General features: G+C 40.8%; 1 protein-coding gene and 1 non-coding gene across 2 annotated transcripts; one reads left to right on the top strand and one right to left on the bottom strand.

The window, feature by feature from the left end:
- The first annotated feature begins 999 nt into the window (after positions 1-999).
- LOC134101272 (uncharacterized) lies at positions 1,000-7,043 on the top strand. The gene is made up of 8 exons (XM_062554873.1): positions 1,000-1,126; positions 1,468-1,635; positions 1,989-2,070; positions 2,315-2,401; positions 5,433-5,626; positions 5,826-5,990; positions 6,387-6,465; positions 6,806-7,043. Exons 1-8 carry the CDS (start codon positions 1,000-1,002, stop codon positions 6,864-6,866), a joined length of 963 nt encoding a protein of 320 aa, XP_062410857.1. The 3' UTR covers positions 6,867-7,043.
- On the bottom strand, positions 6,178-6,249 carry trnae-uuc (transfer RNA glutamic acid (anticodon UUC)). Its single transcript has one exon. It is a non-coding gene; the product is annotated as a tRNA-Glu (tRNA).
- Positions 7,044-14,439: the final 7,396 nt, after the last annotated feature.

Raw genomic sequence — 14,439 nt, 5'->3', positions numbered from 1 at the left:
GCCAAAAGTATTGGGTCGCCTGCCTTGACACCCTTATGAACTTAAGTGACATCCCATTCTTAATCCATGGGATTTAATATGATATTGGCCCACACCCATGCAGCTATAACAGTTTCAACTCTTATGTGAAGGGTTTCCTCAAGGTTCAGGCGTGTGTTTATGTGAATTTCTGACCAGAAGCGCATTTGTGAGGTCACAAACTGATGCTGGAAGTGGGGACTGGCTCTCAGTTTCTGCTCTAATTCATCCCAAAGGGATTGTATAAGTGTTGGTTTGCATAAACTCATCTGAGTGAACTCAGCAACTGATGCTGGATGTCGTTACACTGATACTCAGTCAGCATAATCTGCTTTTTCTCCAATTCAATGAAAGAATAATTATATAGTAAGTATGGGTTAGTAGCCTAATACAAATATTTGGCAGGGTTTTCAGTTGTTATGACCATTCAATGTCGCACATGTTAAGACTCTACAGTATGTTTTTTTTTTTTTTTTAAATATATTGTATTGGGCTTTTAATGCCTTTAATGAAAGAAGCAGTGGAGAGTGACAGAAAGTGAATGGGAGAGAGAGAGTAGGGGTGGGATCCAGAAGGGACCACAGGGTGGGAATCAAACCCGGGTCACCAGCGTATGGCGCAGATGCCCCAGCAGTTGCACCACAGCTGGGGCCGAACTCTATATTTCATACAGTTTCATACATTCTTACTTGTTTTATCAGTTGTTTCTGTTATCAGTTTTATTCCTGTTTAGGACTGATAAAGTCAAATGTGATTTGGAGGCTGGTGAAACATAAAACTAATTATCATTGGTCGTCAACTTTATTATATCTTTCAGTTTCAAAATGAAAATGGAACATTTGACAGAATCAAAGTTCAATGAAGATCTCAGAATGAAACTTACTCTTCGCCTCTTTGATCTGAAGAGCATAAATATCCTCTTCTGCCCTCTCTCAGACATTGCAAGTTTCTCAGATATTTCTCAGGCAACTCCTCTACACCATGCGAGCTGTTGTGCTTCTCTTGCTGGTGGCTGTAGCCAGTGCTAAACAGTTTGAGATGGAAGAACTGGCAAAAATTCTTAAGAGACATGGAATGGACAACTACAAGAGAACCACCCTCGGTGATTGTGAGTTGTATTTCTTGCTGTTGGGTTGCCAATAGGGTAGCAAAGGTGAATGTGCCATTGTTAGTTCACTGTACCCATATCCTTATTCATCTGCATGTCTATCAATCAGTTTTTTCCTTTTGTTATTGTTGTACAGTATGTAGGCCTACAGCACAGCACAGTATGTTTTGATATTCTATTGAAAATTTGAGACGTTTTTAACCTGTTTGTCGCATATTTGCCTCATGTGAAAAGCAAAGAATGACAATTGGGTTGATATAGATGTGGTTTTCTTCAAGTGATGCCTTTTCAATGCCTTGCTTGAGCAACCTGAACACTCACCAGTCTACTCTTTTTTGCAGGGTTGTGTTTAATTGAACATGAGTCCAACTACGACACTCAAAAACAAAACACTAAAAAAAACAAGGATGGCTCCACTGACTATGGTCTCTTCCAGATCAACAACAGGCACTGGTGTGATGATGGAACATATAGGCCTACATCAAATGGTTGTAAAATCCGCTGCTCAGGTAAGTAATATACTACTACTACTACTACAGTACTACTACTACAGTAATTTCCCGCATATAAGCTGTGTGTATAAACCGCAGGACAGTGTTTTATGCAAGTTAAAAGAAACAAAACCATATTGATACCATATTAACTGTCCCCATGTATTAACCTCATAGCTGAAGAAAATTTGCAAAATCACTGTATAAGCCACGGCTAATAGTCGGGAAATTACGGGTACTACTAATACTAATACTAATACCAAAATCTGTATAGTATGCTGACCATTGGGATATCTTTAGGTTAGTAATGTACAGTAAAAGAATCCCTCCAGTAAAACTGATCTTAAAACTTCTTGTTTTTTTTTGTTCAGAACTGCTGAAAGATGACATCCAGGATGCTATCAACTGTGCCAAACACATTGTTAGTGAGCACAAAGGTGGACTGCATGCCTGGTAAGAAGTAAAAAATAACTATTTATTCACTCCTTCAATAGCAAATTCTTAAAAATATATATTTCTATGGATAAAGAATATTTCTTGTTATATAACTTTCCATTAAATGCATATATGGTTCTGGCAGAAGATTACTGATAGGCTACAGTTTTTTTTTAAAACATATATTGCAGGGCAACATTAAATTACCAATGTGCTATAAGGTTGAATTTGAACTTCAACTTTTATAATTCTTTTCTTACAGGGTGGCCTGGGTTAACAAGTGCAAGGGCAAGGACATGAGTCGCTATGTTCCAGACCAGAGCTCTGTTCCAGACACATCATGTTGCCCGTCATAATGATGTCATGTCCATTGAACTCAATAAAAAATGAGACATGTTCAAGCTGATATTAAGTGTCTTTTCCTGTCCTTCAGAAAAGTGTTTACAATAAGGATAACAACATCAACTTAAGCATTCTTAATGAAAGAGAGTTTGTAAAGTTCAGTTTCTCATTTATTTACATATTACCTGTAACAATTACCCAACAATGCGTTATAATTCATTGGGGCTTTGTATAGTTATTTACCTAATAGTATAATTTGTCATGCATTTACTTGGTAAATAGTTATCAGGCGACTGGCGACTTCCGCTGATGATAAATTACTCCTAACATGGCACATTGTAGGTCTCCTTCAGTTTTAATATTGTGTACCTTATTAAAACAAATTAACTGAAAGATACTTCTGCTGAGTGTTAGTGAGGTATATGATAAACAGCTATAAAGGTCAAAATGAACATGACATATTCAAAACAGGCACCCTTGCTAATTTACAGAAAGAATAGGTGACCTTGAAATCATATTATTTGATATGCTGAAATGTTGGCATTCAGCAGATCCATTATCCAAAATGTCCAGATCAACATAAAATGATTTGAACACAGAATCAGACAGGGTCAGTTGGTATACCTAAATGATCATTGCTGACAATAGGAAAGCAATATAGCACGAGTGGGAGTGGGTTGTTGCTAGATATTCCCACGGGTGTTGTTCGGCCGTAGCCTCGAGGCCGGAGGCCAAGTGGCGCAGGCAACAACACCCGTGAGAACTACTTCTCTCCGCCACAAATTTCTAAGAGTTGATTATCGTGGGATATTTCAACTCATGGAACGTCTCTCGGCCAATCAGAAACAAATAAACAGCTCCACAGAACCCAATTGTTGTATAAATTGTATTAGGGCTTGTTTACACGTATCTAGATATTTGAACAAACGCATATGAGGACTGAAGACATTGTGGTTTGGATAGATGGAGAAATATCCCCTCCACCTGTTCCATCACTGCAGAGATTCCATATCCATCTTCCAATGGAGCATTGGTAGCACCAATTGATGAACGCAAAGCAGTCACATGACTCAGGTCATCAGAGGTTTTGCAAAGTCACATAATCAGGAAGGAAGTGATAGAAGTTTGGTTCCACATCAAGTTATACCCATTCCAACATTTATGCTAGATTTAATTGTGTCATGATATCAGTCATTTTGGGAACAATTCACAGGGCGTGATGATCGCATAGTGGGGTGGTGTATAGTGGTTAAGGAACTAGGAGCATACAGTTGTCGGAAAAGTTGTGGGCTCATGACTTCCACTGTTGGGCCCTTGAGCAAAGCACTTAACCCCAGGTTGCTTCAGAGACCATGGCTTTTGTAATATAATTGACATATTTAAGTCGCTTTGGATGAAGGTGTCTGCTAAGTGAATAAATGTCTTGTCCTTAAAAGTTTATTCATAATGTGTAGTGCTCTTGGTCTAACTTGTTGTGCTTTGTTCCCTTTTTGGGACTTGGAAAGTAAAAGATAGCTGATTGTTGACAAAACTGATTGCTGACGGACGGTCTACAGTTCATGAAATGAATGACCTTATCTTTTAGTTTCAAAATGACTATTTATGTATGGCACACTGCTTAGCAAGAAAGAAACTAAAAACAACAAGAGAGATAAAATATATTGACCAAAGGTGTGACCATAAACAGTTCAAACCAAAGTTATTGTGTCACTATTTTTTATCTACTGTAAAGTTATAGCCAACAAAGTGAGGTAATAATGTAAGAAGGCAACATCCATGTCAACATCTTTATCAAGAAAAGCTGTTGAAATGTATTTTACATTTTGTGCAAACAGACCCATCTGGTTAAAATATTTGTGCACTTTTACATTTTTCACTCTAAAAAGTGATGTAGCCTAATAACAAAATACACACAAAAGACTGATTTCAGCTATCTAAAAAAGAAAGTTCTTTTGCATGTACATTTGTGACCCTGCACAGCAAAATCAGTCGCTTGTCGCACGATACTATTTTGAGAAAATCCACAATAAACAAACTTCCAGGTTGAAATGTTGAAGTTCACGTTTTCGCATAATTCGACAGTATACGGTCTGTTTCATATCGTGAACTTATTTCACGGAAAAACATACGTTTTGACTGTTCAACCCAGTGAAGATTCAACACATTAGCAGTCAGTCCCGTTGTCCACGCCGCTTAAAAAGTTTATTTATCCTCTGTCTGTCATATCGTGACAGGAGAACCATGTCAACTTTGGATACGGTTATCTTAGCGATAGTTTCTGTAATACCTTCAATCACCTTTTTTATTTATTTTTTTATTTTCTTATGTTTGGTCCTCTTTATGTGTCTGTACTCATGAGTATGGGACAACAGTGAATGTTTTGAGAAAACTCAACTAATGAAGGAGCTTTTTTATAGGCCTACTGTATATATTTTGGGGAATTTTTGCCTTTATTGTAATAGGACAGAGATTGACAAGGACTCAAGGAGCGAGTGGGAGAGAGAGATGGGGTGGACAGGGAAATGACCCAGATCAGACTCGATATAGAAGCCTTCCAAGCTAAAGAGCAATGATTCCCTCTGCAGTTGTTTCTTTACTGAACACAAAAAAACGGTTGCGCTAAGATACTCCATGTGCCATATATCTGCATTTGGGTCCACATCTGAATATGCGAGCCCTGCAACGGCCACTGTGAGAAACAATATACTGTACAGTACCTATCATACTTACATTTATCTACCATTTCCATCGTTTCCATCATTTATTTATCAGCTTATACTATGTTTACTGTGTATAGCAAGCATGTTGACTATTTCATGTAATACTTTGACCCTGTTAACTTTAAAAAGCTCATTTCTGATTTGTACTTGGTTGGATTGTATTTAGTTTGTCGTACTTATAGTCTTATCTCATTGGTTACTGCAATCAGCATCTTTCAGTTTCCTAATGTGTGTTGACCACATGGGCACCAAGCAAAAATAGAAGCGAAACAGAAAATAGGGTGACCATAAAGAATTCAGAGTGAAAGTTATCCAAAGAGTATATATACCCTCCTCTGCTCTCTTATACTGTACAATACTGTGGATGAACTCCTACTGCAACATGAGAGCTGTTGTGCTGCTTCTTCTGCTAGTGGCTTTTGCCAGTGCTAAAAGGTATGGGAAAGGAGAGATAGCTAATATCCTGAGGAGGGCTGGAATGGATGGCTTCCAAGGAATTAGCCTTGCTAACTGTGAGTAGTCTTTTTTTTTGTCCATGATATGTTTTGCACAAGATTTTTCTTTTGAGTCAAGTCAGTTGCATGTTCACATGTTTGTTAAAAACAGGGAAAAAACTGTTTGGCTCATCTACAGTTGAAGTGCTTTACTTCAGACAAAAAAACCTTTGAGCTATAGCCTACATAAACATTAAAGTCTTCACATTTTTTTTAGGGATGTGCCTGATTGAACATGAGTCCCAATATGACTCTGAGGCAAAAAACCCTTACAACAGCGATGGCTCCACTGACTATGGCATCTTCCAGATCAACAACCGCTTTTGGTGCAAAGACCCCAACTTTAGAGGGGATGGAAATGGCTGTGGGGTGTCCTGCTCAGGTGTGTTCTGCTGTTGAAAGTTAAACATTGACCAAAATCAGGACATTATTAATAATCAATAATCTACATATATTAGCGTGAAAGTGAAGTGTGAAAGTGAAGGCTTTCTATGGAACATAGTATTTAGATAGATAGATAGGTAGATAGATACTTTATTGATCCCCAAGGGGAAATTCAAGGAAGATCATTCCCATACCGGGAGTCGAACCCGGGCCGCCTGGGTGAAAACCAGGAATCCTAACCGCTAGATCATATGGGAACATTTTCTTGGGTTCAATAGTATTGTATGTAATGTATTTTTTTTAAGTGGGTGGGAAAAGAAACAATAGGCACACCCATCTCATTTCAGTCACTTCGAAATCACTCTGTTCTTTTAATTCCTCCTCTTGTTTTTAGATCTGGTGAGAGACATCAACACATCTATCAACTGTGCTAAGACAGTTGTTAGCCAAAGCCGGGATGGAATCGGTGCCTGGTAAGACTTAATTGAAACAGTATTTATAACACAAGCACAATGTAGGGCACCACACTGCAACTCAAAGTGGAATGCATGCCTGGTTATAATGAATGAATGCCCTTTTCATAGTATCATACTTTGCAAGGAATGTTTTTTTTCCTTTTGTATATTAGCAATCTACTAGATCGCACACTTGAATTCACCAGATAGTCTATACAGAGGTGTTAGTAATAAATTTGAAAAAAAAAACAAAACTCAGCAGTGTATTTTAAACTTATTATTACTCATCCAAGTCATCTGTTGCTCTTTTTGAACCATGTTCATCTCTTTCTTCTCTTTCTTTTTTTTTTTCTTGCAGGGTGGCTTGGCGAAACAAGTGCCAGGGCAAAGACCTGAGCAGCTATGTTCGAGGAATTTAATTAGTGGCACATTATGAGCATAATAATTATTAACAAATGATCAGCCAGATAATGGCAACTTTGCTATTTATTTTGGCCTGTCATCATCAAGTGAATGCACAGAGAAAACCAAGTTGATAGAAGTTTTTACTACATAGCAGTCACGAGCTATGCACAACAATAATAATAAAAAACATTTAATACAAACAATAAAGATTGTACTGTATATTGTTATTACATGTGAAAGAGCATGGCAAAACTTACAAAAATTAGGTGCAAATTGGGTCATTATTGCAACGTCAGAAGAACACTTAAAAATAATACAAATAATGCATCATTACCTTGAGCATGCCTGTCAATATTTTGAGCAGTAGCAACTATATGACATCTACTGTACACAGTACCAAAAAGTCAAGAACGAGCAATGCTACACAGAGCTTAGCACTTTTCTTTAAAAGTGGGGAAATACCTGTAGCCTTTTGAATTTACCTAACAAAAAAAAAGATAATTTAGTCAAAAGAAAATATATGTACATGTAGTGCAAACAAACAGATACTAGATCATACTGGCAGACATGTTTTAGATATCGGTGTCTGTCTTTCTCTAGGAACTTACTGACTGATGAAGTCACAGTCTGGAGACTACTGTAAACATAGGTGAGACTTAAGTAGGGAAAATACTAAAAGGAGAAATCATCCTTTCTTTCACGTGTCTGCATACTTTTATCCAGACAACAATCAGTGCTCTTTTCAGACTCATATTCTGAGGTTGTTTGGGCTGATGCAAATGAAAGTGAAAGGGATTCTAAATGGCATTACGTCTGTGATAACTCTTTGAGTCCACGTTTCAACCGGGTGGTCACTAGACAGATACTGTATAACATTACAGCACATCTGGTTCTACCCAAGACACTAGTGTTTTCAAAATGTTTCTGAATCATACAAGGAAATCACAATCAAATTGATTCAAAATGGCCTCCAGGGGTGGTGCTACATGCGGGTCTCTTCTGGGGGTTTGCTCATGTAGTCCTGAATGGCCCGGTGCAGGGGCACCCATTTGCTGATGGTGGCTCTGAGGGCCAAAATCCATCTGTGGATGAAGCAAAATGATCATATTCCAGTTCAGTGAACAGGAGTGGCTTTGCATGTCTGTATGTGTGTGTGTGTGTGTGTGTGTGTGTGTGTGTGTGTGTGTGTGTGTGTGTGTGTTGTGTGTTGTGTGTTGTGTGTGTGTGTGTGTGTTGTGTGTTGTGTGTTGTGTGTGTGTGTGTGTGTGTGTGTTGTGTGTGTGTGTGTGTGTGTGTGTGTGTGTGTGTGTGTGTGTGTGTGTGTGTGTGTGTGTGTGTGTGTGTTCAGTCTTTGTGATGTGTGTTTTGATTTACATACTGGCATGTGCATGTATTCAGAGTACATGTTCAAGTCACGGAAAAAAAAACCCATGTACAGTACAGTATAGTTAACAACTTATATCAAGAGAGACACAAAAGAGTGCAGGGAAATCCATAAGCAGTTGTGTTCTCACAGTAAACAAACAGCAAACATAAAAAAGATCAATATGCAGGATCCAAAATGTAAGATCTGACAGAAAATGGGTCCTTCCACCTACAGTATGTTTCGATTTATTTGTTTATTTTACAGAAAGGGACTAGATTATTCCTTTATTCTGTTTCTTAAATCTTAAGGATAAAGTATGCGTACTCCATGCATTATATTATTAGCACAACACAATTATTTTGCAACAGAAATTACACAAATTACTCCCTCCAGACACTTTGAACATCCCTTACCGTTTGTTTTCGGTGGGGTTTTCTGCACAGAGGTGGAACGTTTTAAACTCTTCTGAAGGAGGCTTCAGTTCAATGGTGGAGCGTTTCGATCCCATTGGCTGCTCTTTGACACTGTACCCATGAAGGTAGATCCCTCCTGGAAAAAAAAATCATAAACATGATCCTAATGAATTTGACAGAAGTGGGTGTGTTGATGCACAATGCACCTGTTATCAAAAGATGTATTGACAACAATACAGCAAAGTGATGAAGTATATGTATACATTACAATACAATACAAATAAAATTAAAAAAAACTCAATAAAAGAAGATTCATTGTTCTATTATGCCCACACTTATGCCTACACCTAGTGAAACATTCAACCATCTGACAGGCAAAATAAACCTCTCACCTAAGGCGTTTGTGGATCGAATGCTGGCGTAGAGATAGAGGCAGCCGTCCTTGACGATGCAGTAGTTCTGCACCCACACGTCCTTGGTGCGGTCCAGCTGGTGGAGTAGCCCTAGGCACTCGGGAGTCTTGACGGCCAGAGGGGGCAGGCTTGAGTTGTGCCGTGTCACGTCCACCCACACGTGGTTCTGAAGCACATGAATCGGCGCACCAGACAGTCAGCGAACGGACAGTCAAGGGGGGGAAGGGAGGAAGGGGGGAGAGACAGGTGCTAGACGGCCCGTGCCGGCTGCCAAGTGAACAGCCTAACTGAAGTGTCAGCCTAACATTGACCCCCAGACAGTGTTTGTTTGTTTCGATGCCCCGAGGGGCTCAGAGATCATTATTTATAGCAGTACAGAGATCGGGAAGAGAGTATTTGGTTTGATGGAATTTCAGTTAAGAATTCCTTAAAGGAAAAAGCATTGAGGAGTGCTAGCATTGAGAATAGCCGGAACGGCTGAAACTTCTGCTCCCTTCAATTAAACTGTTTCTCTGCAAAGACTTTGTCTAGCAACATTTTTCAGTGTGCGAACCACTCCAGCCTTTTGCTCTGAGATCTTTTGGTTTTTACACACCTGGACTAAACAGTCTGCCATCAAGAGTGCAACAATACCTCTCTACCCTCAACGGAAAAAGGAAAAATCTTTCAATAGTTTTCTAATGGACAGTTAAATATCTAGGAAAACAATCTCTGCACACTTGGATCCATGCAAAAATTCACTACCAAGCTTTCGGTCCTTAGACCTTCATCAGGGCATTGCACAGAATGGACAGTTAAACAATTGCAGTAAAGGTACATTTTTGTAAAGTAAGTCTGCGAGACTGATGCTAACATCTGTGCTGGGTCTTACCTGAGGTAATGGTTGAACTGCTTGAGACATGGCCTCTAACCATCTACAGAGAAACAGAATTTTGCAAAAAAGCATTTATCGTCAGCATTTAAACAGATACATCTGTACATCTTACGGCATCTCACATCTGATAGGAGGGGAAAATACTGTATATGTTCTGATAATGTGTGTGTGTGTGTGTGTGTGTGTGTGTGTGTGTGTGTGTGTGTGTGTGTGTGTGTGTGTGTGTGTGTGTGTGTGTGTGTGTGCGTGTGTGCGTGTGTGCGTGTGTGTGTGTGTGTTTGTGTTTGTGGAGTGTGTGTAAAACTGTGTGCTGCCAATTGCTCACTTCTTGCAAATTGTGTGTTAATAATACCTAGTGTTATATGTCATATAAGTATATTCATATTCATATGACATGTCTGAGATGCAACACACAGCGTGTGATCAATGCTAAATCATACATTCTCCTTCCACAGCTCATGTCTCATTACCTTTTCATCTCTTGGTTTGATGTGGCACAGAAGTAATAAACCCTCCCAGCAGACACAGGGGAGCATTTGAACACAAAAGGTTTGCCGAGAGTGGTGTCCGCTTCCACCTCCGCACCTTCCAGCTTCATCTTTGACAATGCTTGGCCTTTCCCTTCATCCTGCACAGAGAAATGGAGGCATTACAGAGGATCTGTTCAAGCCATGTTTTACACAATTCTTTATCTATGTACTACAGTACATAAGTGATTCATTATGTTGAGGCACTGAAATGATTTAAAATATATATATATATATATATATATATACAGTATATATAGCATACAAAGACATTTATTTATTGCTGCATTAAATAATAATACAGTATTGCTGCATTACATACAAATAAAATACTAAAATAAATGGTACATGATACTAATGCAGAATCAAACGTTGCTAATTACACTTTACAAGAATTACAGCTTTACAATGACCATAGTGTCTTTGCTGTTTGAAAGTGAGGATAAGCTCACCCTTTTGTGCTTGTAGTAGTAGAGACAGCAGTCGTGCCGCAGCACAAACCACCTCCTCCTCCAGCCTTTGATCAGGCTGGACTGGGTGCGTTTGTGCAGGTACCCCCGGCATGCTGGTCGTGGGGTATTCGGACAGCGACTGATGTCTGACCCAATGACCATGGTCAGCAGGTCTGGACCTGTAAAGCGACCCAATCATTTTTGTGATTGTCTTGGATTTCACATATACAGTATAACATCTATAGATGATCTAATGTGTGCTGTAACATGAGCTTTGTCACAAAGCAAGCAATCTATCTGTTTATACCATATTTGTGAACAGGTAAATTCTTTAAAGCAGGTGCCAAAAATATATTTTTCTATGAGTGATCAATGTCATTGAAGGCTACCTTGTCGAGCCAGGTCTGCCGCCTCAGAATGTGGAACGCTGGTGACATCTGTTCCATTCACGGCGAGCACATAATCACCAACAAGAAGCCCCGCCTCCTCTGCTGCGCCATCTGTGACCATGGTGAGGATGGAACAAGGAAATCAGCACCAAGAAAGTCTTGTACTTTTTAATATTTACACTTGAATTTATAATTGAATTATGAATTATGGAATATTGCCCAGGTGTATATTGGACTACATGAGTGAGGAATCAAGCACACTCCTGAGAGCTGATTGCTAAACTGTCAACCATCAACAGGATCGTCCAGGGGGCATCTGGTCAGGTAAGCTTATTTGGCTAAGTGTGCCACAATAATGGCAGTCCTAAATAGAATTACAGTACAAAAGTGCTGGAACCCACTTGTGTCAACTTCAGTGACGACGATTGGCTTCGAGAACTGGATTCTGAACCCCCATGGGTACTCTCCAAATCCTTTAATGATCTTTACAGTCCTCTCACGAACTAAAAAGTAAAGTAAAGTAAAACAAATGAAATAATTTTAAATAAATATGTTGAATTTGTGAATTTTCAGGAGCAAAACAAAAGACTGGGATTAACACAATAAACAGGAAATGACATCATTAGGAGGAAGAGGTTGTCCTACTGGTGATGGGCCTTGGCCGCTTGCTCAGGCAGCGGGGGCTCACGCTGGGACTGACATCATCCCCGCGATAAATCCATGACGCACAGTGGAACGTCTCGGTATAGAAGCCTCTGTCCTCTATGTCCCGAGGCGACATGTCCACTGATCGAGTGTCCTCTGAGAACATTGTATCTTTAAGGGACAACAAGAGAAAATGTGTTTTCAGACAATTTAGCTGACATACAGTACAGTGACTAATGAACAATTAGTTCAACATTGCATCACAAGTGTATGTTGTTAATACAATTCAAATGATGGGTAAGGCTACCAGTCATGTAATAATCCATCTGTTAAATTCAACATACTTAACCAAAACACCTTGTATTCTTGTGACTCTTGCAGTGTGAGAGGTGACATACCTGACTCGTCGGTGATATTGCTGGTGATAGAGCTTCCCCCCGCTGAGCTTCTCTGTCTGCTTTCCTTAAAGAGCTTACGCCTCCTGGCCCAGTGATCAGGCGCTTCCTCAGGATCCTTGTGAGACAGATCTGCCGGCAGTTTCAGTAGCTCCTTGACTTCCGAGGGGACTGAAAAAAAAAGATAAATCTGTTTATAATCTGACAGCATCAATATCAGTACATAATCTAGTAGCATCAAAGTCACTTTATAATCTAACAGAATAATAGTCAGATTATAAATCTGACAGCATCCCAAAGTCAGAACACAATCTAGTGGTGTCAAAATCATTTTGAAATCAATCAATTTATAATCTGACAGCATCAAAACCACTCTATATTCTGACAGCATCAAAGGCAATTTATAATCTGATAACATCAAAACCACTTTAGAATCTGACAGCAGTCAATCTTGCACATACTATATGAATGTGCACTTCCTAAAAACTGGTTCCAAGAAAAAGTGATAGGATTATTTACTTTTCGAGGAGCTGTGTCTTCTCGCAGTGTCCGAATGTTGCATCATAGTTCTTCGTGGTGTGTGGAAGCTCCGTTTATTTTGGGATTTGGCCTCGCTGCGCTTCTCTGCCTGCTTATCGGTTGCTGCCTCCTCCTTTGTCTCAATGTCCTGCGAGGTGTTGGCTGACCGCAGCGAGAGATTGGAATCACTCTGCAGGTCAGCCGCCTCACAGGGAAGCGGGGAGAATGACTGGATGGAAATGCTCGACTCTGACACCAGAGCTTTGTGAGGTGTCAGCCGGCCCTCTTGTGCTGTCTCCCCAGCACCATCCTCTTCCACGTGCTCCGCGTCCTGAATCGGAAGAAGACAAGGGGTCTCGCACACCGTGCTGCTGACCTCTCTGTGGTTCCTCTCCGAAGTTACGGAGTCTATGGAGCGGCTGTGCAGAATTCTCTGCTCACTGCCCACCATCATTACGGTTGTGACGGAGCTTTTCCTTGACTTGGGCTGAATGTCCCCAGCAGAGTCCTTGCGCTGCGTCCAAGGTTTTGGATCAGACTTGGACTCTTCCATGTAGAATTCTGGCTCTGATTCGTGCTCTTTCGTTTGTTCTATGCTGTAACCGCTGTTGATGTTGCTGTCCGTTGAATATCCGGGTGAGGGAGGGGTGATATGGATGAAAGGGTCTTTGGATGAGGCAGACCTAATCGGGGAGAGATTCTCCAAGTTACTCTCTACATCGATGATGTCCTCCTCAAAACCACTTTCTGCAATCTCACTGTGCTCCTGAGGGCAACCTGCTACACTTTCTGGATCAGCTTCCTCCACAACCGACAGTTCTTGTGCCCCCCTTTCGCACTCCACAGTATCTCTGTCTGAAGAATGAGAAAAAAATGAGCTCCCTGTTCCCAGGCCACAGGCAGAGTGCCTAGGAGAGAAAATGCTGTGGGTGCGAACAGGACTCGAGCTAAGGTTGCTGCTACCCTTGGAAGACTTGCGACTCTCAGAGAAGAGGGAGGAAAGCGGTTCGTCCTCTGGGTAGAACCTTCCGTACAGCTCTGCCTGGCGTGGAAGATTCTGTCTGAAAAATGGAGAAAGTGCACCTGAGGAGAACGAGTCCCTGCTCATGGGCATGTCCTGGTGGTCATCGGTTTCATCCATCACGGCCGGGAATGTCTTCCGCCGTTTCAGTGGCATGTTCAGGTAACCTGCAGGTGGGCTGCTGTTCTCCAGGATGGCGATGCTGTTGTTGCGCATGCATCCCTTCTGCTTGTGCCTATAAATGAAGTTCTTGGTGAAACTCGTCCGGCTCACCGGGGCGTTGGGCCACCCATAAAGCTCTTCTGAGTCCAACTCGGAATCAGGCTCGAAAGAGGTTGAATGAGACATGTCATAGCTCCTGCCCTCATCTACAGACATGTGGTATGTGGATTCCTGCTTGGAGCTCGAACCTCCAAATGTCATCGCTGAGGCACTTTCTCCCCGGTCGTCGATGTCTTCGGAAGCACTGCTGATGTGGCACAATGCAACATCCTCGGTGAGGTCATACACCTCATCCTCGCAATCTTTGTCAGCGAATTCCATCGGGGGTGGTACATCCAACTCTGTTTCACT

This window comes from Sardina pilchardus, chromosome 14, assembly GCF_963854185.1.
Source record: "Sardina pilchardus chromosome 14, fSarPil1.1, whole genome shotgun sequence".
NCBI lineage: Eukaryota > Metazoa > Chordata > Actinopteri > Clupeiformes > Clupeidae > Sardina > Sardina pilchardus.
Note: the sequence above shows the minus strand (reverse complement) of the source record. Positions and strands in the feature narration are given on the sequence as shown.